The following is a 24,233-nucleotide window of genomic DNA, read 5'->3' on the forward strand; positions in this document are numbered from 1 at the left end:
GCAAAATGAATGTATTACCCAAATTCTTGGTTTTTGTTACTCTCTTTCAGTTACTGTCTCTTGAATAATTTTCTTTGGTTAAGGTACATAGCTCATGCATGTGAGAATGTCTTTCCATTGCCTTTGCACATTAATGAAAACTTGTCTGGTTATCAAATCCTTGGGTCATAAATGTTTCCCGTCTCAAACTGCTAAACATATGATTTCATTTTATTCTGAGTGTTAATGGTATGTACAAATCTGAGACCAAAGTGTTCCAAGAAGAGGGAAGTGCAAAGGTCCCAAGGCAAAAAACGCTTGGAAGGAAAGCCAATGTTGCCAGAGGGGAGAGAGAAATAAAGAGAGAGGGAGGGAGAGGGAGAGGGAGGAGGGGGAAGGGGAGGGGGAAAGAAGAGGGATAGGCAGAATGGTAGGATATAAGGTCAAAGAGATTGTACAGGGTCCAATCATAACAGAGTCCTGTAGGCCAGCTTGAGGGCTTTGCATTTCATTTTGAATGAGAAATGAGATGGTTTTGAGCAAGGTAGTGCTGTGATCTGATTTTCATTGTAAGATCACACTGTTGGAGGTGGAACATACAGGGCAGAGTGGAAGCAGAGGCCTCTTCAGTTACTGGTTCTCAGGTGGTTCAAGGATAGAAGTGGGGTCTTAAACAGGTATGGATGGGGATTGTGAGGCAATAACAAATAAGTCCTCCAAGATCAATTTTCCTTTTTACAATGATGTTTAAATCAAGAGGCTGAAGAGGATGCTGGAGCTACTCTCCCATCAGCTATAAGGCCCAGAATATTGAAGGCAGGGAGAAGCATGAGCTTAAGGGCCTTCAGCTGCTTCTCCCTGGTCACCAGAATGAGGAAGGGGTGTGTGTGTGTGTGTGTGTGTGTGTGTGTGTGTGTGTGTGTGTGTGTGTGTGTGTGTGTGTGTGTGTGTGTGTGTGTGTGTGTGTGTGTGTGTGTGTGTGTGTGTGTGTGTGTGTGTGTGTGTGTGTGTGTGTGTGTGTGTGTGTGTGTGTGTGTGTGTGTGTGTGTGTGTGTGTTTAGATCCTGGGGGTTCAGTTATCTCCTTCTCTCCAGACTTCTCTTGGCCGTTTCTCTTCAACTCTCTCCAGGGGTCTTCTCTTGGGTCAACTATCCAGCAGATAATGAAGGATTCTTATTTTAGGTCACTTTCTGCCTATTTTCCCTCCCACTCATGCACAGTGTGTGAGAGAGGAGTTCCCACAACAGAATTTTTGGCTTCCTTATGTTCAAATGATATCATCAGCTGAATCACTCCACAATTCTGATTAGATATCAAGTTTATCATACATTTTCTTGAATTTCTCATTGGTCACAGACCTTATTCATGTCCTTTTTTTAGAATTGCTAATTATATATTTTTGGATGATGTAGTCCCAACACTCAAAACCTTACCCTCCTCACAAGTCAACTGTTAGCATATTTATAAATTCCAATTCTTGCTAAAGTGTAACCCTGTGAGATTTGAGATGGTCTGAAGGGTCCATGGTTATTTGCCATCACCTATTAATCAGTTCTGTTTTTGAGTTCATGTGAAATCTCAGCCTCCCTTCTCCTTGTTTACATTAACAAATTTCTTCCTAAATTAGTCCCCTTCTGATCTCCCTCATTACTTAAGGCTGGCCTGAAACAATAGAAGGGCTTGCTGAACTTATACATTGTTCCTGAGGCCTGGGGCTTTGCAGGAACACTTATAACAATTGACCAAGTCTGGAGAAGAAGGCCTTTGCAAATCTTGAGTGCCCAGGGAGAGTTGTGTGTGGTTGATTATTTATTGGGCCTCAGCTATGTACTAGGTACTGAATTTAGAGCTAGCATTAAATAGTCACTTAAGATATAGCTCTTAAAGAGACCAAACCTGATAGATGAAGACAAACTTTTCAACAATGATTAGCTCATAGTATTTACAGGTGGTATGGTTAATTAGGCCTAAGGAGATACAGAAACTTTTGATAGAAGTTGCAGAAGCTTACAGGGGTGATATTTTAGTCATGAAGAGATGATCCAGGAGTGGACTGAGTAATGGGCACAGCATGAGTAATAATTGTAAGTTAAGACACAGGCCTCTTATGAGACCCCTAAGTACTACAGGATGGCTGGTATATAAGGGTGAAAGTAGAGCCTACTAGGATATATGGTTGGAAAAACAGGCCAAGGAGAACCAAGTATGATATACTAGGCTTTTGAATTTATCTTATGGACAAAAGGGAGCCTTGAAAAGTTTTAAGCAAGGTTGTATTATGACCAGCTTCTCATTTTAAAAGACCAATTTGGCAGCAAAAGTTTGCACTGAGACCAATATAAGTACTATTGCAATAACTCCTGTAAGATGAGGGCCTCAGTCAAGCCAGAGGGATTAGTGGCTGGGTCAGGGAGTAGGAGAAGAGATTGTGCAGATGTGGCAAGGAGGTGGGTTGATAGGGGGATGGAAAGAAAGGATAAATTCTAGAAGTTTAAAGAAGGTAGAATTGACAGGACATGGCAGGAGATTTGATGTGGGGAAAGGAACAAGGAAAACTGGGGGAAATTAGAGTTCGACTTTTGAATGTTAGAATTTATGGTGATTGTGGGACTCCCATCTGGAGATGTCCAGTAGACAGCCAAATATTTGAGAACATTACTCAAGAAGTTGTTTTGTAAAGGTGGTCAATACAAAAAACTTAGGCTCAAAGTTCCTTGATTCCTTGATTTTAATGAGCTTTTCAGGTCTTCAGTTCAGCAAACCACCATCACAGTCATGTCTAGATCACAACATCATCTTCAGCTGCTCTAAATATGAAGAATTAAAGTCCAGTATGGCAGTTTGACCCCTGGCTCCTCCTATGTTCCAGCTCTCTTATTGCTTTATAGCCATATCTTTCCTTTTGGATCACAGATTTCATGTCCCTCTACATCTTCTTTTACTCTCAGTCCATCGAAACTTCGTACTATTTCTTTTATCTCGTCTAAACCATAAAGGATCCAGTCCAATTCAGTTACTTTTTAGTACGTATGAGCTCATGCCCTTGCTTTCTGACATATACTTCTGCAGATTCTTAATGTTGTATCTAGATTGTTGGGTGTTAAAGGAGAGCACACAATCTATGGACAGGGATTGCCACAAATGTGTGGTCCCTCAGCACCCCTGTATAATATTTTTGCTTGTCCCATGCCAGGTTCCTTTTCCAAAACCTATTCAATACTTTCACCACCTTCTTCATGCCTCCTTCCATATCGACACCTTGCTTCACAACTCAATTAGCAGATGGTCTTATTCTCTATTTCAAAGACAAAATTGAAGGAATCATGTCTGATTCCTTCACATCCAGTTCCACACCTTCAAACTTATTCGTGCCCGCATCTTTTCTTCTGGCTGCGGAGGAGAGGATAATTCAAAGATGTTAATTTTCAGAAGTCTTTCTGTGTTATTCACCTGATCGTTACTCTTTCAATTATTCCTTTCTCCTCTAAATTAATTTCTCTATGTTGGTACTTACCTTCTACATGATCAAGTCTTCACATTAAAAAAAATAAAAACCCTCATTTGAACCTTCATTTCTCTCCAGCTGCAAATCCCCTTTCCAGATAAATGGTTAGTGAATGTTTATGACCTTATAACTCTAAACCAGGGTTTTCCCAACTTCAACACTCTTTTGGGCCTGATAATTCTTTGCTGTGGGAGCTATCCTGTGCATTGTAGGATGCTTAGCAGCATCCCTGGTATTTACTAAATAGATGCCAGTAATACTGCCCCCTCCCCCAGTTGTAACAATGAAAAATATCCGTAGACCCCTGAGAGGGCGGGAGGGACAAAATTGTTCCCGTTGATATTAAACTCATAACACAGATAGTTTGAATAAGCCTGTGCAAAGAGCCTCTGAAAAGCTGTAACAACATTTTGTGTGTGTGTGTGTGTGTGTGGTATGAGGGCCTCTCACTGTTGCGGCCTCTCCCGTTGCGGAGCACGGGCTCCGGACGCGCAGGCTCAGCGGCCATGGCTTACAGGCCCAGCTGCTCTGTGGCATGTGGGATCTTCCCAGACCGGGGCACGAACCCATGTCCCCTGCATCGGCAGGTGGACTCTCAACCACTGTGCCACCAGGGAAGCCCTATAACAACATTTTATTAGCAGAAGAGATTATGCTACTGGAGTGATGACGCTAGCAAAGAATATTGTTCTATTAAGAAGTTAGGCTGGCAGGAAACCTAGTAGTGCATATAGAGAGAGGGTATTAAAAAATGTTGCTCTGGGGAACAGTCAGAGTGAACTTTGAGAGACTGTGTGACTTCAGGTTATTGAAACTTACCTGATGCAAAACACATGCTAATGAATTTCTTTATTAATTTCTTTTCATTAAGATAATTTCTTTCTGATATATTATGTGTAGTAAGTTAGCAAGCTGGGTAACTCACTACCATGTTTGATGGAAGAATAGTGATAGGATTTGAAGGAAGAGAAACATGACCCCTAAAGAAAAATGTATGCCTTTGAACTGTGGTCAACTTTGAGATGAGGTTCACATATGTTAATGCTTTTGCAGATACCAAGTTAGTTGTTTGTATCAGATTTTTATAAAAGGAATGTGAGCTAAGTTATAAATTACAGAATGTTATTCTTTAGGGCCAGAGGAAAAAATGATGTTTCCATTAAGCACAAGAAGTGCTGTTTTCATTTCAGCACACCCAGCACTGACTTGTGGCTACCATTAAGTTCAACTCTCTAGGTTGCTCCTTGTTGGTGGATAACATAGGAAACTAAATTAAGGAAGTCAGAATGTCTGTAGGTGATTCCAATGTGGCCTTAAACTCTGTATTTTATTTTAAAATCTTGTCTATGTTGTAGAAATTTCGTGAGACATTTAGACCTGATGACATGATGCCCTGGAAAGATGTTTTAAATCAATTATTTTTAATTTGTTGAGTGCTGTGTTTCAAGCCACGGGCTGAAATCAAGGAAATCTCTTTAATTCTTCCATAACTATGTGGTGCAGTGGTGTAATGGCACTACCTCATCCTGGCTCACAGAACCAATTTTCAACATCTCTTCCCAACTCTGTGTTCAGTGACTGGAATCAGCTATGGTAGGAGTATTTACACCATAGAATCAAAGCATGCCACAAATCAGGGCATTTTTTTTTTCTTTCCGGAGAATTGTTTTATCTGCACACCACTGAAGATAGGTCTTATTGCCCCCATTTCACAGCTGAAACTAAGTCTCCGAAAAGTAACTCCCTAAATGAGTTTAACTTTGAAAATCACATGAGTTCAAAGTCATGTGAACTCAAGGGAGTCAAGGTGTAATTTTTTTTTTTCTGTTGGCACAGTTTTTTTTTTTTCATCCTATTCTTTTTTTTTTTTTTTTTTGGCATATAGTTGCTTTACAAGGTTGTGTTAGTTTCTGCTGTACAACGAAGTAAATCAGCTATATGTATACATATATCCCCTCCCTCTTGGACCTCCCTCCCACTCTCCCTGCCCAATCCCACCCATCTATGTCATCTCAGAGCACCGAGCTGAGCTCCCCATGCTATACAGTAGGTTTCCACTAGCTATCTATTTTACACATGGTAGTGTATATATGTCAATCCTAATCCCCCAATTCATCCCACCCTCCCCTTCCCTTCTCCATATCCACATGTCTGTTCTCTACATCTGCATCTCTATTCCTACTCAGAAGATAGGTTCATCTGTACCATTTTTCTAGATTCCACATACATGCATTAATATACAATATTTGTTTTTCTTTTTCTGACTTACTTGACTCTGTATGACCATCTCTAGGTCCATCCACATCTCTACAAATGACCCAATTTCATTCCTTTTTATGGCTCAGTAATATTCCATTCTATATATGTACCACACCTTCTTTATCCATTCATCTGTCTATGGACATTTAGGTTGTTTCCATGTCCTGGCTATTGTAAATAGTGCTGCAATGAACATTGGGGTACATATGTCTTTTTGAATTATGATTTTCTCAGCAATCCCACTGCTGGGCATATACCCTGAGAAAACCATAATTCAAAAAGATATAATATGAATATAAGAGAATTCCTTTTTTTCTACTCAAGGGGTAGAATCCAGCTGAATTTAAGTTTTCTTCATAGAATATTCAATATCCTTGTGAATTATATATTTTTCTTTTTTTATTTTCATTGTACACAACAGAGAAATCAACTGTACTTCAATATAATGAGAATTTTTTGATGTTCCTCTGTTTCCCTTACCTTCCTCACTGATCATAAATGAATGGATCATAAGACAGTATTTGAGACCTAGATTTTGGTGTATATTAGAGTGTTATTTTTCATCATACTTGGTTCCTAACAAACATATTATTTGCAAACTGTTCCCAGCATTTGATTAATTAACCTCTCTTCTATTACTAACAATTCTCTGATCCTGAACAACTTTTCTCAGCTGTCTAGTATGGGGGATGTCACCAGTGACCTCTAAGGTCATTGCCATCCATGCCAACATAAAGAGTCTTATGCTTCTGATAACTAAAGTATGCCCTGCTGTTAAAATACTAATGTGGAATATGTCATAAATAAAGCAATTTTAGTCTAATTTTATTGAAGATGTAGGCTCAGAAATGAAGTTTATTTTGTTGTGTAGTGAAGTTTTTATTTTGTTTTGAAAGTTTCAAGATCTGAAGTTGAGGGAGTTCTACTGTGAGGGAAACCCACTGTTCCTGAAGCAGCCGGTTAATGCTGTAAAACACGAGGACATCTGGAGTCTACAGGTGAAGCCTTATAGCATTCACACAGATCTTCAAACTAAAGCCATGATTTAAGTTTTAAAGAGTTTTCTTCTAAAGCATTCTTGCCAAGCCAGAGAACGATTCATACAACCATAATCCATTGCCATTGTGGACCCTAGTCATAAGCTTTTTGACTTGCTTGCAGAATCCAGTGTAATCCTATCTGATTTCTAGGGTGACCAAATTCAGAGACATTTAAACATTTTATTGGATGAAAACATTTTGTTGAAAACAAAGGAATTTGTTTTCACTTTAACCTCCAAGTATTTTTTCACTATTATCTAAGGATATATTTGATTAGTTCTTACTGGGGTGTTTTGTCTCTTCCATCCCCTTTTCACTTGTCCCCATTCCTAGTGGATAAATGAATATGATCCAGAAACTGTGTTCCCTTTAGTCAACAAGTTGATGATATTAAAGGAAGGAATAGGGAAATATATTACGAGACTCTCTTTGTGTGTATTTTGGTGATAGATGAGTTAAAGATTTCAGATCTTTCCACATTTGAGTATGAGTCTCCATCGTGAATTTGGACTCCTCAGGTCCTTTTAGGTCTGTAGCTGAACATGCAGAATTGTCTTAAAACTTTCGAGAATTGCATAGGATTCAAGTTTCCTGGTTACAGTAAACAACCAACCTTGTTTGACAGTTTAGTTTAAAAAAACAACATTTTCCCCTTATTGCACCAGTAATATATGTTTAATACAGAAAAGTAGAAAATACAGATGAGTGAGGAACAAAATATTAGTTATAATGCCATACTTATTAAAAATTTATTATGAAACTAATATAAACTTATTTAGAGAAATTAGAAAAAAGGCAATAGTAATTGATTAAAAAAATACTCAGAAATCCAATATGCAGAGTTACAATCACTGTTCTCTCTGACATTTATTCTGCTAGAACTTTCCATAAATCCAGAAGTTTCTGTTATCAAAGATGATTTCAAACTCCACATACTATTTAGAGACTTGCTTTTTTTTACTCAAAATAGTGTGAATATCTTTCCAATCAGTAAGAAATATGTCTATGACATCTTTTTTGATGAATATATAATAATATTCTGGTATATGATTACACCATAATATTTTTTTTTTTTTTTTTTTTTTTTTCTGTACGTGGGCCTCTCACTGCTGTGGCCTCTCCCGTTGCGGAGCACAGGCTCCGGACACACACAGGCTCCGCGGCCATGGCTCGCGGGCCCAGCCGCTCCGCGGCATGTGGGATCTTCCGGGATCGGGGCACGAACCCGTGTCCCCTGCATCGGCAGGCGGACTCTCAACCACTGCGCCACCAGGGAAGCCCACACCATAATATTTTAACCTACTTTCCTACTGTTGGCTGTTTAGATTATTAATAATTTTATAACTTTGGGGCCTTTATAAACAAGGCTATGATGACTGTCCTCTTCTTATTTCTATATTATCCCTGTGAGTGACATTGCTGGGCCAAAGAACTTTCATCTTTTAAAGTCTGATTAACTCTTTTCAAATTCTTTTCCAGAGAATCAATCTATATTTCCACAAACAGTATTATTTCCCACTCTCAAGTCAAAAAAAACTTACTTGATGTTAATTGTAAATGATTTTAAAAAACTGAAGTATTTAATTTGTTTAATTCCTTATAACCTAATTATCTCCTTGAATCAAGTATTTCAGAATAGTAGTAGTAAAATAATAACAATAATAATAGACAGCTAACAATTATTATGCTTACCATGGGCAAGGCATTGTTCTAAGCACGTAACAGGAATGAACTAATTTAGTCCTCGATTAACGCTTGAAAGGTAGGTACTGTTATTGTCCCCTTTTATAGATAAACTGAGACTCGGAGAGGTTAAATAACTTGTCCAAGTTCACAGAGCTAGTAAGTTTTGGAATGCTGATGCCATTCTAAGCAGTTTTGCTCCAGACTCCATGCCTCAGAAAGGGACTTCCAGAAACTGAGGGAAAGGGAAACAGGGGTAGTCTCTGGTTGGAAGAGGTTCTGGCTTGTGGAGAGGACTGGATGAGCAGTTAACCCAATGTGGCAGGTGTCTAACAGGGAGCACTTGAGAGCAAGAATGTTACCTTGTGCCTGGGACCCAGGAGCAGGGTGAGAGAGCAATATTTCTTCCTTCTCATTTCAAAACTAAGGACCCAAGAACACAACAGTTTTGGGTTTTTGTTTTGTTTATTTAGTAGAAGTAATGATTTTTACTTACAATATATAAATGACTTGGGTATTTTTGAAAGTATCTCTAAGAATTTTTCTTAGAAAGGTGATAAATTTATTATACATTTTATATTTGTACTTAAAGTAAAAGTCATTTCTACTAGATATTTGGTTAACATTACTGATTAAATTACTTGGGCTGTCAAAAAACTATAGGGATTGTTTCAGGCTCTGCATTGGTTAAGGTTTTTTAAAGACTTTTCCTCACCTCAGAGATTTCTGAACTAGAATTTAATATTGATAATTACATTATAACAAAATATTAGCTAGAATATACTGCATCAGCAGATGCCAGACTGAGTTTTACCTGTGTTATGTAATTTAATTCTCTGAACTCTATGTGATAGTATTGGAAAAAAAAATCCCTATTTTACAGATGAGGTATCCAAGATCGGAGAAGTTAAGGACTTTTCCAAATAGGGTCACACTAATAGGTCACAGAGACAGGATTTGCACCTATTTATCTATCTGATTCTGACTCAGTATCTTTGCTCTTCATGCTACATTTTAGTGCCTATCATACAGTAACAGTTGATCATACAATAGTTCCAAAGTTCAATATTCCTTCTAAGGATTCACATTTGTTTTTACATTTTATAATTTTTTATATTTATATAAATATAATTTGTATATGGATAATTATATAATTCAAATGAAATCATCATATGTAAGGAAAAATAAAAGAAACACCTGAAACTAATTTTAAACTATGATGGTTTAAACATAGAAATAATCTCTGACCTACATATAGTTAGCTAACAAATATTCTAACAGAATAGCATATAAACTATTTAAAGGGAGCAATTTATTTGTCATAGAAGATTCCTTGACTTTTAAATAACGTCGAGATTAGGCCATCATTAAGTTGTGTATTCTCAAAAACTGCATTGCATGTATCTTTACGAGTTTTCCTGAAATTTACTATTGGTCATGCCAAAAGTATCTTATTTTATATACACTTGTATTTTCAAGTAATAACTTTATATTTCAATGTTATATGTTATTCTTCCACAGCAACACATTGGCAGCAAGTAGGAGAAGGATATAAATATTGGGTAATGTAAGAGTTGTCAAGAGACATTCTGAGTGTGACAAACATGTTTGGTTCCAGAAATCATAAGTGGAAAAAGTGAACTGTATGAGTTGTGGCCTATTTATTCATCCCATGTACTTCAGCAAATTCTACCACCTGCTATTTTGGGGTGTGAATTCTTGTCTATTAGTTTTCTGCAGCTTTATAGTGAGACTAGCCATTGAATTCTGGTAGCTAAAACTTACCTCTAAAATCAGTGTTTCATTCAGAATCACAATCTATGCTTTGTGTAAGTAGTTAAAGAGGAGTGATAATAAATATCTAATTTAGGAGTCCTGTAATATTAGTGTGAAAGGGTAATTCTTTCAGAAAGGATGACCTCATTATGTAACCATCCCCGAGAATAAGCTGAAGTGTGTAGGAGGTTATGCTGTTGAAGGATCAGGCAGTTAGGAACCAATGCTCAGGGCTGTTTTTGTATAATGGCACATTTCCCAGATGTTTGTTAAGTGGAATGGATAGAGAAATAAGGGACAGGGACACAGGAATTTATAGGATTTTGTTATTATTTAAAATATTTAAATTGGGATAGATGAGTGAAAGATTATGTCTGTATGCATTGTGTTGGCCAAAAAGTTCCTTTGGTTTTCAAGTAAAAATAAAAGACACATTTTTCATTTTCACCAAGAACTTTATTGAACAATGTATTCATCGTTTTGTCCCACTACATTCTGCCATTTTTTAGGCAACTTCAAAATTCCATCTTCCCAAAACTTTTTATCTTTTTGAGCAAAGAACTGTTCCAGGTGCCTTTTACAGTCTTCCAGGGAATTGAAATTTATTCCATTAAGACTATTTTGTAAAGACTGAAATAAATGGAAATCCAAAGGTGCAATGTCTGATGAATATAGCAGATGAATCAGAACTTCCCAGCCAAGCTGTAACAGTCTTTTCCTGGTCATCAAATAAACATGCGGTCTTACGGTATCCTGATGGAAGATTATGTGTTTTCTCTTGACTAATTCCAGACCTTTTCATTAAGTGCTGCTTTCAGTTGGTCTAATTGGGAGAAGTACTTGTTGGTATTAATACTTTGGTTTTCTTGAAGCTCCCTTCCGATCCCCCCATATACAAAACATCACCTTCTTTGGATGAAGACTGGCTTTTGGTGTGGTTGGTGGTGGTTCATTTCACTTGCCCTGTGATCTCTTCCATTCCACATTATTGTACAGTATCCATTTTTCATCGCCTGTCACAATTTGTTTTAAAAATGAAATGTTTTTGCTACGTTTAAGTAGAGAATCAATGCAGAAATATGGTCAAGAAGGTTTTTTTTCACTTAGCTTATGTGGAGCCCAAACATCAAAGCAATTAACATCACCAAGCTGGTGCAAATGATTTTCAACGCTTGATTTGGATATTTTGAGTATGTCAGCTATCTCCCATGTGGTTTAACGTTGATCGTTCTCAATTAATATCTCGATTTGATTGCTATCAACTTCAGTTGGTCTACCTGACCGTGGAACATCGTCCAGCGAGAAATCTCCAGCACGAAACTTCGCAAACCACTTTTGACATGTTTGATCAATCACAGCACCTTCACCATACACTGCACAAATCTTTTTTTGCATTTCAGTTGCATTTTTTTTTTTTTTTTTTTTTTTTGTGGTATGTGGGCCTCTCACTGTTGTGGCCTTTCCCGTTGCGGAGCACAGGCTCCGGATGCGCAGGCTCAGCGGCCATAGCTCACGGGCCCAGCCGCTCCGCGGCACGTGGGATCCTCCCAGACCGGGGCACGAACCCGTGTCCCCTGCATCGGCAGGCGGACTCTCAACCTCTGCGCCACCAGGGAAGCCCTCAGTTGCATTTTTACCTCTCTTGAAATAATAAAGCATTATATACCGAAAATGTTGCTTTTTTTCTTCAATCTTCAGTGTTAAAATGGCTACACAAAAACTCACCAATTTTGGTAAGTTTTATTTTAAATGCACGCTGATATGACAGCTGTCACAATACAATCTAACAAAACTGTTTTGAACGAAGTTAAAGACAACTAAGCACTACTAGAGCCATCTTAGAGAAAAAACCAAATGAGCGGTTTGGTCAACCCAATATGTATGTATGTATGTATGTATGTATTTCCAAAGATTCCTATCAGAACCTGATGTGGACTACCTTAATACCACTGGGAAATATTTCACTTTGGCAAGGAAAAAAGTCTTATACACTCTTAAAATTCATGCAGTGTTTTTGTAACATTTACACAGAACTTCATGCTATTGGCACAAACAATAAGGGGCATTTAATGGAGTAAATCAAATGTTTATTTTGTTTGCTTGGTCAGTGAAGATATAGTTATGTATTATATATATATATATATATATATATATATATATATATATATATATATATATATTACTTTAAGCTGATGGTGTTGATGGTCATCATGACCATCCTCACCACTCCTTTTATTATTTAATATTATAATATTATTATTATCTAAAATGAAGTATCTGGAAATATTTATGTGGATAGGTTTAATACATACTGAATTCAGAGATTTGGATAATAGAAATCAGTACTCTTTACCAGTCTGTCTCAATTCAGGTACTCAATGCAGTAGATAACTTAGTCCAGCGCTTCTCAAACTTTAACATACATACAGAATACCCGGGGAACCTTGTTAAACTGCATATTCTGGTTCAGTAGGTCTGAAGTGCAAAGAAGTCTGAAATTCTAATAAGCTTCTAGGTGATGCAGATTCTACTGATCCATGATCTACAGTTTAAGTAGTAAGGGTTTAGAGCTTAGTAAATATGGCAGACTCAGTTTTTGGGTCCAGTCTGAATATTTGTACTGTCCTTGCCTATTGTAATGAGAGGTACAAAATTTGAACCTAAACTTTATCTAATAATGTAAATTTATTGTAACTTGAATTCCTGTATGTCAGAGACATAGAGATATTACAATGGAAGTAACTTCCTTTTCATATAATGTTGAACACTGAACTTACAATGCCAGTCATTGACAATATAATTCATTATATATACTATAGAAAACTAATTTAACAGAAACTGTGAGGAATAAGCCAAAAATATAAATTAGTGAAATGGGAATCAATGTAACATAAACCAGTTATTTTGAGAATAATCTGAGGAACCATCTTCTTTTTTAATCTAGGAAATAACATCAAGATTTATAATGAATCAGCTAGCAGAAAAGAATCCTTTCCTAATGCAAGCCATAGAATGGTATCCACAGATCAGGAACATAATCTCTCAGGGAAGAAAATGTGCAATATGTGGAAAGTCCTTTTTAACCACATGGCTGGAATGTGTTGAGTTTTTTCCTCCATCAAAGGTAAATGTTTTTTTGTGTGAATATGAGCATAAGACTGCCTCTTATTCTTTGTCCTTATCTAAGTTGATCAGTACTAACTTCATTTGTATCTAAGAATTGACCTGTATGATGATATAATGTTTTTTTCCAGCTTTATTGAGATATAATTGACAGATAATATTGTGTAACTTTAAGGTGTACAATATGTTGATTTGATACATTTATAAATGCAAAATGATTACCACCATAGAATCAGCTACTATCTCCATCCTGTCACATAGATATCATTCCTTTTTTGTGATAAGGACATTTAAGATCTACTTTCTTAGCAATGTTCAAATATGTGATACAGTATTATTAGCCATAATCACCATGCTGTAATTAGATCCTCTAATTTGTTATCTTATAACTGGAAGTTTGTACAGTTTGACCAGTATCTCCATTTCCCCCAGCCCCCAACCCCTGGTAACTACAACTTTACTATTTCTCTAAGTTTGTCTTTTTTAGATTCCACATATGTGTTATTGTGCAGTGTTTATCTTTCTCTCTCTGATTTATTTCACTTAGTATAATTCCCTCAATGTCCATCCAAGTTGTCATAAATGGCAGGATTTCCTTATTTTCCTTGGCTGAATAATATTCAATTATATATATATATATATATATATATATATATATATATATATATATATATATATGTGTATATATATACATAATATTCTTTATCCATTCGTCTGTTAACAGACACTTAGGTTGTTTCTATATCTTGGCTATTGTGAGTAATACTGCAGTGAACATGAGAGTGAAGATATGTCTACTAAATCCTGATTTCAGTTTCTTTGGATATATAATAAGAAGTGGGATTGCTGGATCATATGGTAGTTCTATTTTTAAGTTTTTGTGGGACCTGCATACTGTTTTCCATAGTAGCTGTAAAAATTTGCATTTCCACCAACAGTGCACTAGGGTTCCCTTTTCTCCATCCTCATCAACACTTGTTATCTCCTGTCTTTTTGATGATAGCCATTCTAGCTGGTGTGAAGTGATACCTCATCATGGTTTGGATTTGCGTTTCCCTGATGATAAGTGATATTGCATACATTTTCACATACCTGTTGTCCATTTGTATGTCTTCTTTGGAGAAATGTCTATTCAGTTCCTCTGCCTATTTTTAAATTGGGTTGTTAGATTTGTTGCTATTGAGTTGTGTGAGTTCTTATTATATTTTGATATTAACCCCTTGTTAAGTATATAATTTGCAAATACTTTCTCCCATTCCATTGGCTACCTTTTAATTTTGTTGAGTTTCTTTTGCTGTGCAGAAACTTTGTAGTTTGCCTTAATCCTGCTTATTTATGTTTGCTTCTTTTGCTCATATTTTGCTGTCATATCCAGGAAATCACTGCTGAGACCAATGTCAAGGAGTTTTTTCCCCTATGTTTTCATCTAGGACTTTTATGGTTTCAGTACTTAAATTTGAGCCTATAATTCATCTCAAATTCTTTTTTGTGAATGATGTAAGATAGGGCTCTGATTTCATTCTTCTGCATGTAGTTATCCAATTTTCCCAAACCATTTATTGAAGAGAGTATCTTTTCTTCATTGTGTATTCTTGGCTCCATTGTCAAATATTAGTTGACCTTATATTCAGGGGTTTATTTCTGGACTCTCAATTTTGTTCCATGGGTCTATGTGTCTATTTTTAATGCCAGTACTGTACTGTTTTGATTACTGTAGCTTTATAGTATAGTTTGAAGTCCAGAAGTATGATATGTCCAGCTTTGTTCTTCTTTCTCAGGATTGCTTTGGCTATTTGGGGTCTTTTGTGGCTCCATATAAATTTTAGGATTATATTTTCTATTTTTGAAAATATCATTGGAAAGTTTGAAAAATGTCATTGGAATTTTGATACGGATTGCATTGAATCTATAGACAGCTTTTGATAATATTGACATTTTGACAATATTAATTCTTCTGATCCATGAACATGGGATATATTTCCATTTGTTTGTGTCATCTTCAATTTATTTCTCCAAAGTCTTGTAATTTTCCACATACAGATTTTTTACTCCTCAGATTTATTCCAAGAACTTTATTGTTTTTGATGCTATTGTGAATGGGATTGTTTTCTTTATTTATTTTTCATATATTTTGTTGTTAGTGTATGGAAATGCAACTACTTTCTGTATGTTGATTTTGTATCCTGCAAGTTTACTGAATTTGTTGATTAGTTCTGACAGTTTTTTAGAGGAGTCTTTAGGACTTTGTATATATAAGATCATATCATCTGCAAACAAAGATAGTTTTACTTCTTTCTTTTCTGTTTGGATGACTTTTATTTTATTTTTTAGCCTGACTGTTCTTGTTGGGATTTCAAGTAGTATGTTGAATAGGAGTGGTTAAAATGGGCACCCATTATATAGAGAGAGCTTAGCAGAGTGCTTGGTACATATTTTATTTCTAAGAATGACTGATGAATCACAAGAACTGGATTAAAAATTTTTTTTTAATTTTTTCTTTTATTTATTTATTTTTGGCTGTGTTGGGTCTTCATTGCTGCACATGGGCTTTTACTAGTTGTGGCGAGTGGGGGCTAGTCTTCATTGCAGTGTACAGGCTTCTCATTGTGGTGGCTTCTCTTGTTGCAGAGCTTGGGCTCTAGGCACGGAGGTTTCAATAGTTGTGATGTGCAGGCTCAGTAGTTGTGGTTCATGGGCTCTAGAGTGCAGGCTCAGTAGTTGTGGTGCATGGGCTTAGTTGCTCCGTGACATGCGGATCTTCCAAGACCAGGGATGAAACCCATGTCCCCTGCATTGGCAGGCAGATTCTTATCCACTGCACTACCAGGGAAGCCCAAGAACTGGATTTTAATACCAGCTCCTGTGTTCTATTAGGTTATTAATATGTTACATCAAATGATTGTAGAGAAAAATATGGCAGAGCTGTTGCCAATGAGGGATAATGTCAAGGTGAAATAATGGTTGAGGAGAAATTTAAAAGTTAAACCAGCTGGACATTAAGCACCAAGAGAAAAGAGAGACCATCAGTGGAAAAATGAAAATTGAAATGTATGTTGGTTCTCAAGATGGGAATATATCTGTAATCTTGATTGCTTATGTAACCTATCTGTGAATTATTCACATCACCATCTGGAATAGATTGTTATATTCCAATCTATATTCTGGAGTAGATTATTACACTAATGAGGATAACACATGTCATATTATTTGGCAGAAGTTTCCAAAACACTCTACTTTTCACTGGCTATGACATGAACACCTTCAACAACTTACCATGTTCATTTTTTCCCAATGAATATCTTTCTTGGGAAAGATGTTCTTGCTCTGATAGATTCCCAGTCAAAATCATCTGATGAGCTGCTAGTCTCATTTCAAGTAGAGTAATTGCAATGTTATAATAGCTCTGGCCCTCCAGGTACTTGTATATTCCTAGGAGAAGTGATATAGTAAGGTAATTGAAATCTGACAAATTGGGCTTGATGACCAGCCCTACCATTTACCACCTGTGTCACCTTAATTTCCTCTTTGAGGCTAAGTTTTCATCTATAAAATTGGTATAAAAATAGTACCTCTCTCACAGAGCTGTTATGAGTGAGACATGAGGTAGACAGTGCTTAGTACAGCAGGTGCTTAATAAAGGTAGTACATAGTAGCTACTTAATAAGGGTATTTTTAAAAATCAATACCTTTAGAAAAGAAAGAATGATTATATTCTTGTGATAGGTATTGTGATAGAGGTGTGCACAGGGTGCATTAGAAGAAGGAATCTCAATTAAATGGGAACATTCTCTGGTGCATCTCTGAGTCCTAGCACAGTGATTGTGCTTGGTACTTGGAGAATACCTAATACACATTAAAATTATTTTAATAGGCATTGCTTGTAAATGTGCTTTGAATGATAGGGAGGCATCAGAATAGATAAAGAACCAGTGGACAGGCATTTTAGGTGCAGGAACTGCCTGTTCAAAGGTAATAATGTGCAAATAAATTGTACAGTGAGTACAGGGAACTCACTGAGTGTGAAGTATGGGAAATGAGGTTAGAGAGAGGTATGAGATCAGGATGGCTCTTGTATGTAAAGTTTGAACTTAATTTCAAAAGCTACTATATTAATTTGTTACAGCTCTCATAACAAAGTACCATAGACTGAGTAGCTTAAACAATAGAAATTTATTTTCTTACAATTCTGGAAGGTAGAAGTTCAAGACAAATGTGTCAGAAGGCTTGGTTTCTTCTGTGGTCTCTCTCCTTGGCTTGCTGATGGCTGTCTTCTCCCTCTGTCTTCATATTATCTTCCTTCTCTACAAATGTGTGTCCAAATTTCATCTTCTTGTAAGTAGAGCAGTCATATTGAATTAGGGCCCACCCTAATGACATCATCTTAACTTAATTGCCATTTTAAAGATTATCTCCAAGCACAGTCACATTTCGAAGTACTGGGGGTTAGGACTACAACATATGAATTTTAGGGAGGATACAATTCAGCTACTTACAGTTGTTGAAGCAGTGCAGTAGCAAGATGAGGCTTTGTTTGTTTGGTTTTTGAAAAAGAATAGTTGGAGCTTGTGATGTGGATTAAAATATTGTTTATGTAAGTGTGACACTTGAAGCCATGGGAATGAAGATTGCCTGAGGGAATTTACACAGTGAAGTGAGAAGGCCAGAAGGACAGAATCCTTGAAGACAACAGTGTTTAAATGGTGGGCAGAAGCAGGACTCTACAAAGGAGAATAAGAAAATGCAATCAGTGGGGGAGGGGCAAAACCACATAGAGTGCCCACAAATTTTAAAGCTATCGGACGTGGAGATCACCTTCCTCCCCACAGATACACCAGAAATACAGCTACAAGTGGAACAACTCCTACAGAACACTTACTGAACGCTGGCAGAAGACCTCAGACCACCCAAAAGGCAAGAAACTCCCCACGTACCTGGGTAGGGCAAAGCGGAGAGATTCCCGTGCAGAGGATCGGTGCCGACTGGCACTCACCAGCCCAAGAGGCTTGTCTGCTCACCCGCCGGGGCAGGCGGAGCTGGAAGCTGAGGCTCCGGCTTCGGTCAGAGTGCAGGGAGAGGACTGGGGCTGGCGGCGAGAACTCAGCCTGAAGGGGGCTAATGCACCACAGCTAGCCGGGAGGGAGTCCGGGAAAACTCTGGAGCTGCCGAAGAGGCAAGAGACTTTTTCTTCCCTCTTGGTTTCCTGGTGCACGAGGAGAGGGGATTAAGAGCGCTGCTTAAAGGAGATCCACAGATGGGCGCGAGCCGCGGCTGAAAGCCCAGAGCCCAGAGAGGGGCGTGGGACACTCGGGCTGCTGCTGCTGCCGCCAAGAGGCCTGTGTGCAAGCGCAGGTCACTGTCCACACCGCCCTTCCGGGAGCCTGTGCAGCCTGTCACTGCCGGGGTCCCGAGATCCAGGGACAACTTCCCTGGGAGAATGCACGGCGTGCCTCGGGCTGGTGCAACGTCACGCCGGCCTCTGACCCTGCAGGCTCGCCCCGAACTCCGTGCCCCCCCTCCCCACCGCCGTGAGTGAGCCAGAGTCCCCGAAGCAGCTGCTCCTTTAACCCTGTCCTGTCTGAGCAAAGAACAGATGCTCTCCAGCGACCAACATGCAGAGGTGGGGCCAAAACCAAAGCTGAGACCCGGGAGCTGTGAGAACAAAGAAGAGAAAGGGAAGTCTCTCCCAGCAGCCTCAGAAACAGCAGATTAAAGCTCCACAATCACCTTGATGTACCCTGCATCTGTGGAATACATGAATGGACAACAAATCATCCCAAATTGAGGAGCCAGGAGTCAGTGCTGTGCCTCTGAGGTGGGAGAGACAACTTCAGGACACGGGTCCACAAGAGACCTCCCAGCTCCACATAATATCAAATGGCGAAAATCTTCCAGAGATCTCCATCTCAACACCAGCACCCAGCTTCAGTCAACGACCAGCAAGCTACAGTGCTGGACACCCTATGCCAAACAACTAGCAAGACAGGAACACAACGCCACCCATTAGCAGAGAGGCTGCCTAAAATCATAAAACGCCCACAGACACGCCAAAACACACCACCAGACGGGGACCTGCCCACCAGAAAGACAAGATCAAGCCTCATCCAACAGAACACAGGCACTAGTCCCCTCCACCAGGAAGCCTACACAACCCACTAAACCAACCTTAGCCACTGGGGACAGACACCAAAAACAATGGGAACTACGAACATGCAGCCAACAAAAAGGAGACCCCAAACACAGTAAGATAAGCAAAATGAGAAGACACAAAAACACATAGCAGGAGAAGGAGCAAGATAAAAACCCACCAGACATAACAAATGAAGAGGTAATAGGCAGTCTACCTGAAAAATAATTCAGAATAATGATAGTAAAGATGATCCAAGATTCTATTTCCAAGATCCAAAATCTTGGAAATAGAATAGACAAAATGCAAGAAACAGTTAACAAGGACCTAGAAGAACTAAAGATGAATCAAGCATCGATTAAAAACACAATAAATGAAATGAAAAATACTCTAGATGGGATCAATAGCAGAATAACTGAGGAAGAAGAACGGATAAGTGAGGTGGAAGATAAAATAGTGGAAATAACTGCTGCAGAGGAAAATAAAGAAAAAAGAATGAAAAGAACAGAGGACAGTCTCAGAGACCTCTGGGACAACATTAAACACAACAACATTCGAATTATACGGGTTCCAGAAGAAGAAGAGAAAAAGAAAGGGACTGAGAAAATATTTGAAGAGATTATAGTTGAAAACTTCCCTAATATGGGAAAGGAAATAGTTAATCAAGTCAGATGCACAGAGAGTCCCATACAGAATAAATCCAAGGAGAAATACGCCAAGACACATATTAATCAGACTGTCAAAAATTAAACACAAAGCGATCATATTAAAAGCAGCAAGGGAAAAAAAAACAAATAACACACAAGGGAATCCCCATCAGGTTAACAGCTGATCTCTCAGCAGAAACTCTACAAGCCAGAAGGGAGTGGCAGGACATAATTAAAGTGATGAAGGAGAGAAACCTGCAACCAAGATTACTCTACCCAGCAAGGATCTCATTCAGAAATGATGGAGAAATGAAAACCTTTACAGACAAACAAAAGCTGAGAGAGTTCAGCACCACCAAACCAGCTTTACAACAAATGCTAAAGGAACTTCTCTAGGCAAGAAACACAACAGAAGGAAAAAAAAACTACAATAACGAACCCAAAACAATTAAGGAAATGGGAATAGGAACATACATATCAATAATTACCTTAAATGAAAATGGACTAAATGCTCCCAACAAAAGACACAGATTGGCTGAATGGATACAAAAACAAGACCCATATATATGCTGTCTACAAGAGACCCACTTCAGACTTAGAGACACATACAGACTGAAAGTAAGGTGATGGAAAAAGATATTCCATGCAAATGGAAACCAAAAGAAAGCTGGAGTAGCAATTCTCATATCAGACAAAATAGACTTTAAAATAAAGACTACTAGAAGAGACAAAGTAGGACAGTACATAATGATCAAGGGATCGATCCAAGAAGAAGATATAACAATTGTAAATATTTATGCACCCAACATAGGAGCACCTCAATACATAAGGCAAATACTAACAGCCATAAAAGGAGAAATCGACAGTAACACAATCGTAGTAGGGGACTTTAACACCCCACTTTCAACAATGGACAGATCATCCAAAATGAAAATAAATAAGGAAACATAAGCTTTAAATGATACATTAAACAAGATGGACTTAATTGATATTTATAGGACATTCCATCCAAAAACAACAGAATACACATTTTTCTCAAGTGCTCATGGAACATTCTCCAGGATAGATCATATCTTGGGTCACAAATCAAGCCTTGGTAAATTTAAGAAAATTGAAATTGTATCAAGTATCTTTTCCGACCACAATGCTATGAGACCAGATATCAATTACAGGAAAAGATCTGTGAAAAATAAAAACACATGGAGGCTAAACAATACACTATTTAATAATGAAGTGATCACTGAAAAAATCAAAGAGGAAATTAAAAAATACCTAGAAACAAATGACAATGGAAACACAACGACCCAAAACCTATGGGATGCAGCAAAAGCAGTTTTAAGAGGGAAGTTTATAGCAATACAGTCCTACCTTAAGAAACAGGAAACATCTCGAATAAACAACCTAACCTTGCACCTAAAGCAATTAGAGAAAGAAAAACAAAAACATCCCAAACTTAGCAGAAGGAAAGAAATCATAAAAATAAGATCAGAAATAAATGAAAAAGAAATGAAGGAAATGATAGCAAAGATCAATAAAAATAAAAGCTGTTTCTTTGAGAAGATAATCATAATAGATAAACCATTAGCCACACTCATCAAGATAAAAAGGGAGAAGACTCAAATCAATAGAATTAGAAATTAAAAAGGAGAAGTAACAACAGACACTGCAGAAATACAAAAGATCATGAGAGATTACTACAAGCAACTCTATGCCAATAAAATGGCTAACCTGGAAGAAATGGACAAATTCTTAGAAATGCACAACCTGCCAAGACTGGATCAGGAAGAAATAGAAAATATGATCAGACCAATCACAAGCTCTGAAATTGAAACTGTGATAAAAAATCTTCCAACAAACAAAAGCCCAGGACCAGATGGCTTCACAGGCGAATTCTATCAAACATTTAGAGAAGAGCTAACACTTATCCTTCTCAAACTCTTCCAAAATACAGCAGAGGGAGGAACACTCCCAAACTCATTCTACGAGGCCACCATCACCTTGATACCAAAAGCAGACAAGGATGTCCCAAAGAAAGAAAACTACAGGCCAATATCACTGATGAACATAGATGCAAAAATCCTCAACAAAATACTAGCAAACAGAATCCAACAGCACATTAAAAGGATCATACACCATGATCAAGTGGGGTTTATTCCAGGAATGCAAGGATTCTTCAATATACGCAAATCAATCAACGTGATACATCATACTAACAAATTGAAGGAGAAAAACCATATGATAATCTCAATAGATGCAGAGAAAGCTTTCGACAAAATTCAACACCCATTTATGATAAAAACCCTGCAGAAAGTAGGCATAGAGGGAACTTTCCTCAACATAATAAAGGCCATATATGACAAACACACAGCCAGCATCGTCCTCAATGGTGAAAAACTGAAACCATTTCCACTAAGATCAGGAACAAGACAAGGCTGCCCACTCTCACCACTCTTATTCAACATAGTTTTGGAAGTTTTAGCCACAGCAATCAGAGATGAAAAGGAAATAAAAGGAATCCAAATCAGAAAAGAAGAAGTAAAGCTGTCACTGTTTGCAGATGACATGATACTATACATAGAGAATCCTAAAGATGCTACCAGAAAACTACTGGAGCTAATCAATGAATTTGGTAAAGTAGCAGGATACAAAATTAATGCACAGAAATCTCTGGCATTCCTAAATACTAATGATGAAAAATCTGAAAGTGACATCAAGGAAACACTCCCATTTACCATTGCAACAAAAAGAATAAAATATCTAGGAATAAACCTACCTAAGGAGACAAAAGACCAGTATGCAGAAAATTATAAGACACTGATGAAAGAAATTAAAGATGATACAAATAGATGGATTGATGTACCATGTTCTTGGATTGGAAGAATCAACATTGTGAAAATGACTGTACTACCCAAAGCAATCTACAGATTCAATGCAATCCCTATCAAACTACCACTGGCATTTTTCACAGAACTAGAACAAGAAATTTCACAATTTGTATGGAAACACAAAAGACCTCGAAAAGCCTAAGCAATCTTGAGAACGAAAAGTGGAGCTGTAGGAATCAGGCTCCCTGACTTCAGACTATTCTACCAAGCTACAGTAATCAAGATAGCATGGTACTGGCACAAAAAGAGAAAGATAGATCCATGGAACAGGATAGAAAGCCCAGAGATAAACCCAGGCACATATGGTCACCTTATCTTTGATAAAGGAGGCAGGAATGTATAGTGGAGAAAGGACAGTCTCTTCAATAAGTGGTGCTGGGAAAACTGGACCTGGACATGTAAAAGTATGAGATTAGATCATTCCCTAACACCATACACAAAAATAAGCTCAAAATGGATTAAAGACCTACATGTAAGGCCAGAAACTATCAAACTCTTAGAGGAAAACATAGGCAGAACACTCTATGATATAAATCACAGCAAGAGCCTTTTTGACCCACCTTCTAGAGAAATGGAAATAAAGACAAAAATAAACACATGGGACCTAATGAAACTTCAAAGCTTTTGCACAGCAAAGGAAACCATAAACAAGACCAAAAGACAACCCTCAGAATGGGAAAAAATATTTGCAGATGAAACAACTGACAAAGGATTAATCTCCAAAATATATAAGCATCTCATGCAGCTCAATAAGAAAAAAACAAACAACCCAATCCAAAAATGGGCAGAAGACCTAAATAGACATTTCTCCACAGAAGATATACAGACTGCCAACAAACACATGAAAGGATGCTCAACATCTTTACTCATTAGAGAAATGCAAATCAAAACTACAATGAGATATCATCTCACACCTGTCAGAATGGCCATCATCAAAAAATCTAGAAACAATAAATGTTGGAGAGGGTGTGGAGAAAAGGGAACACTCTTGCACTGCTGGTGGGAATGTGAATTGGTACAGCCACTATGGAGAACAGTATGGAGGTTCCTTAAAAAACTAAAAATAGAACTACCATATGACCCAGCAATCTCACTACTGGGCATATACCCTGAGAAAACCATAATTCAAAAGAGTCATGTACCAAAATGTTCATAGCAGCCCTATTTACAATAGCCCAGAGATGGAAACAACCTAAGTGTCAATCATCGGAT

At 37.7% G+C, this 24,233-nt stretch overlaps 1 protein-coding gene across 2 annotated transcripts in view; it reads left to right on the forward strand.

Annotated features, from left to right (window-relative positions):
* LRRC69 (leucine rich repeat containing 69) overlaps positions 1 to 24,233 on the forward strand; it is a gene marked incomplete at both ends in the record, with an annotated part of 111,837 nt that overhangs the window by 71,576 nt on the left and 16,028 nt on the right. For both annotated transcript variants that reach the window (XM_079722539.1, XM_079722540.1), the window contains 2 exons: positions 6,640 to 6,741; positions 13,187 to 13,366. In XM_079722539.1, coding sequence (XP_079578665.1) covers positions 6,640 to 6,741; positions 13,187 to 13,366 — 282 coding nt within the window. The remainder of the gene's footprint in view (positions 1 to 6,639; positions 6,742 to 13,186; positions 13,367 to 24,233) is intronic.

This window comes from Hyperoodon ampullatus (assembly GCF_949752795.1).
Source record: "Hyperoodon ampullatus genome assembly, chromosome: 17".
Classification (NCBI taxonomy): Eukaryota; Metazoa; Chordata; class Mammalia; order Artiodactyla; family Ziphiidae; genus Hyperoodon; species Hyperoodon ampullatus.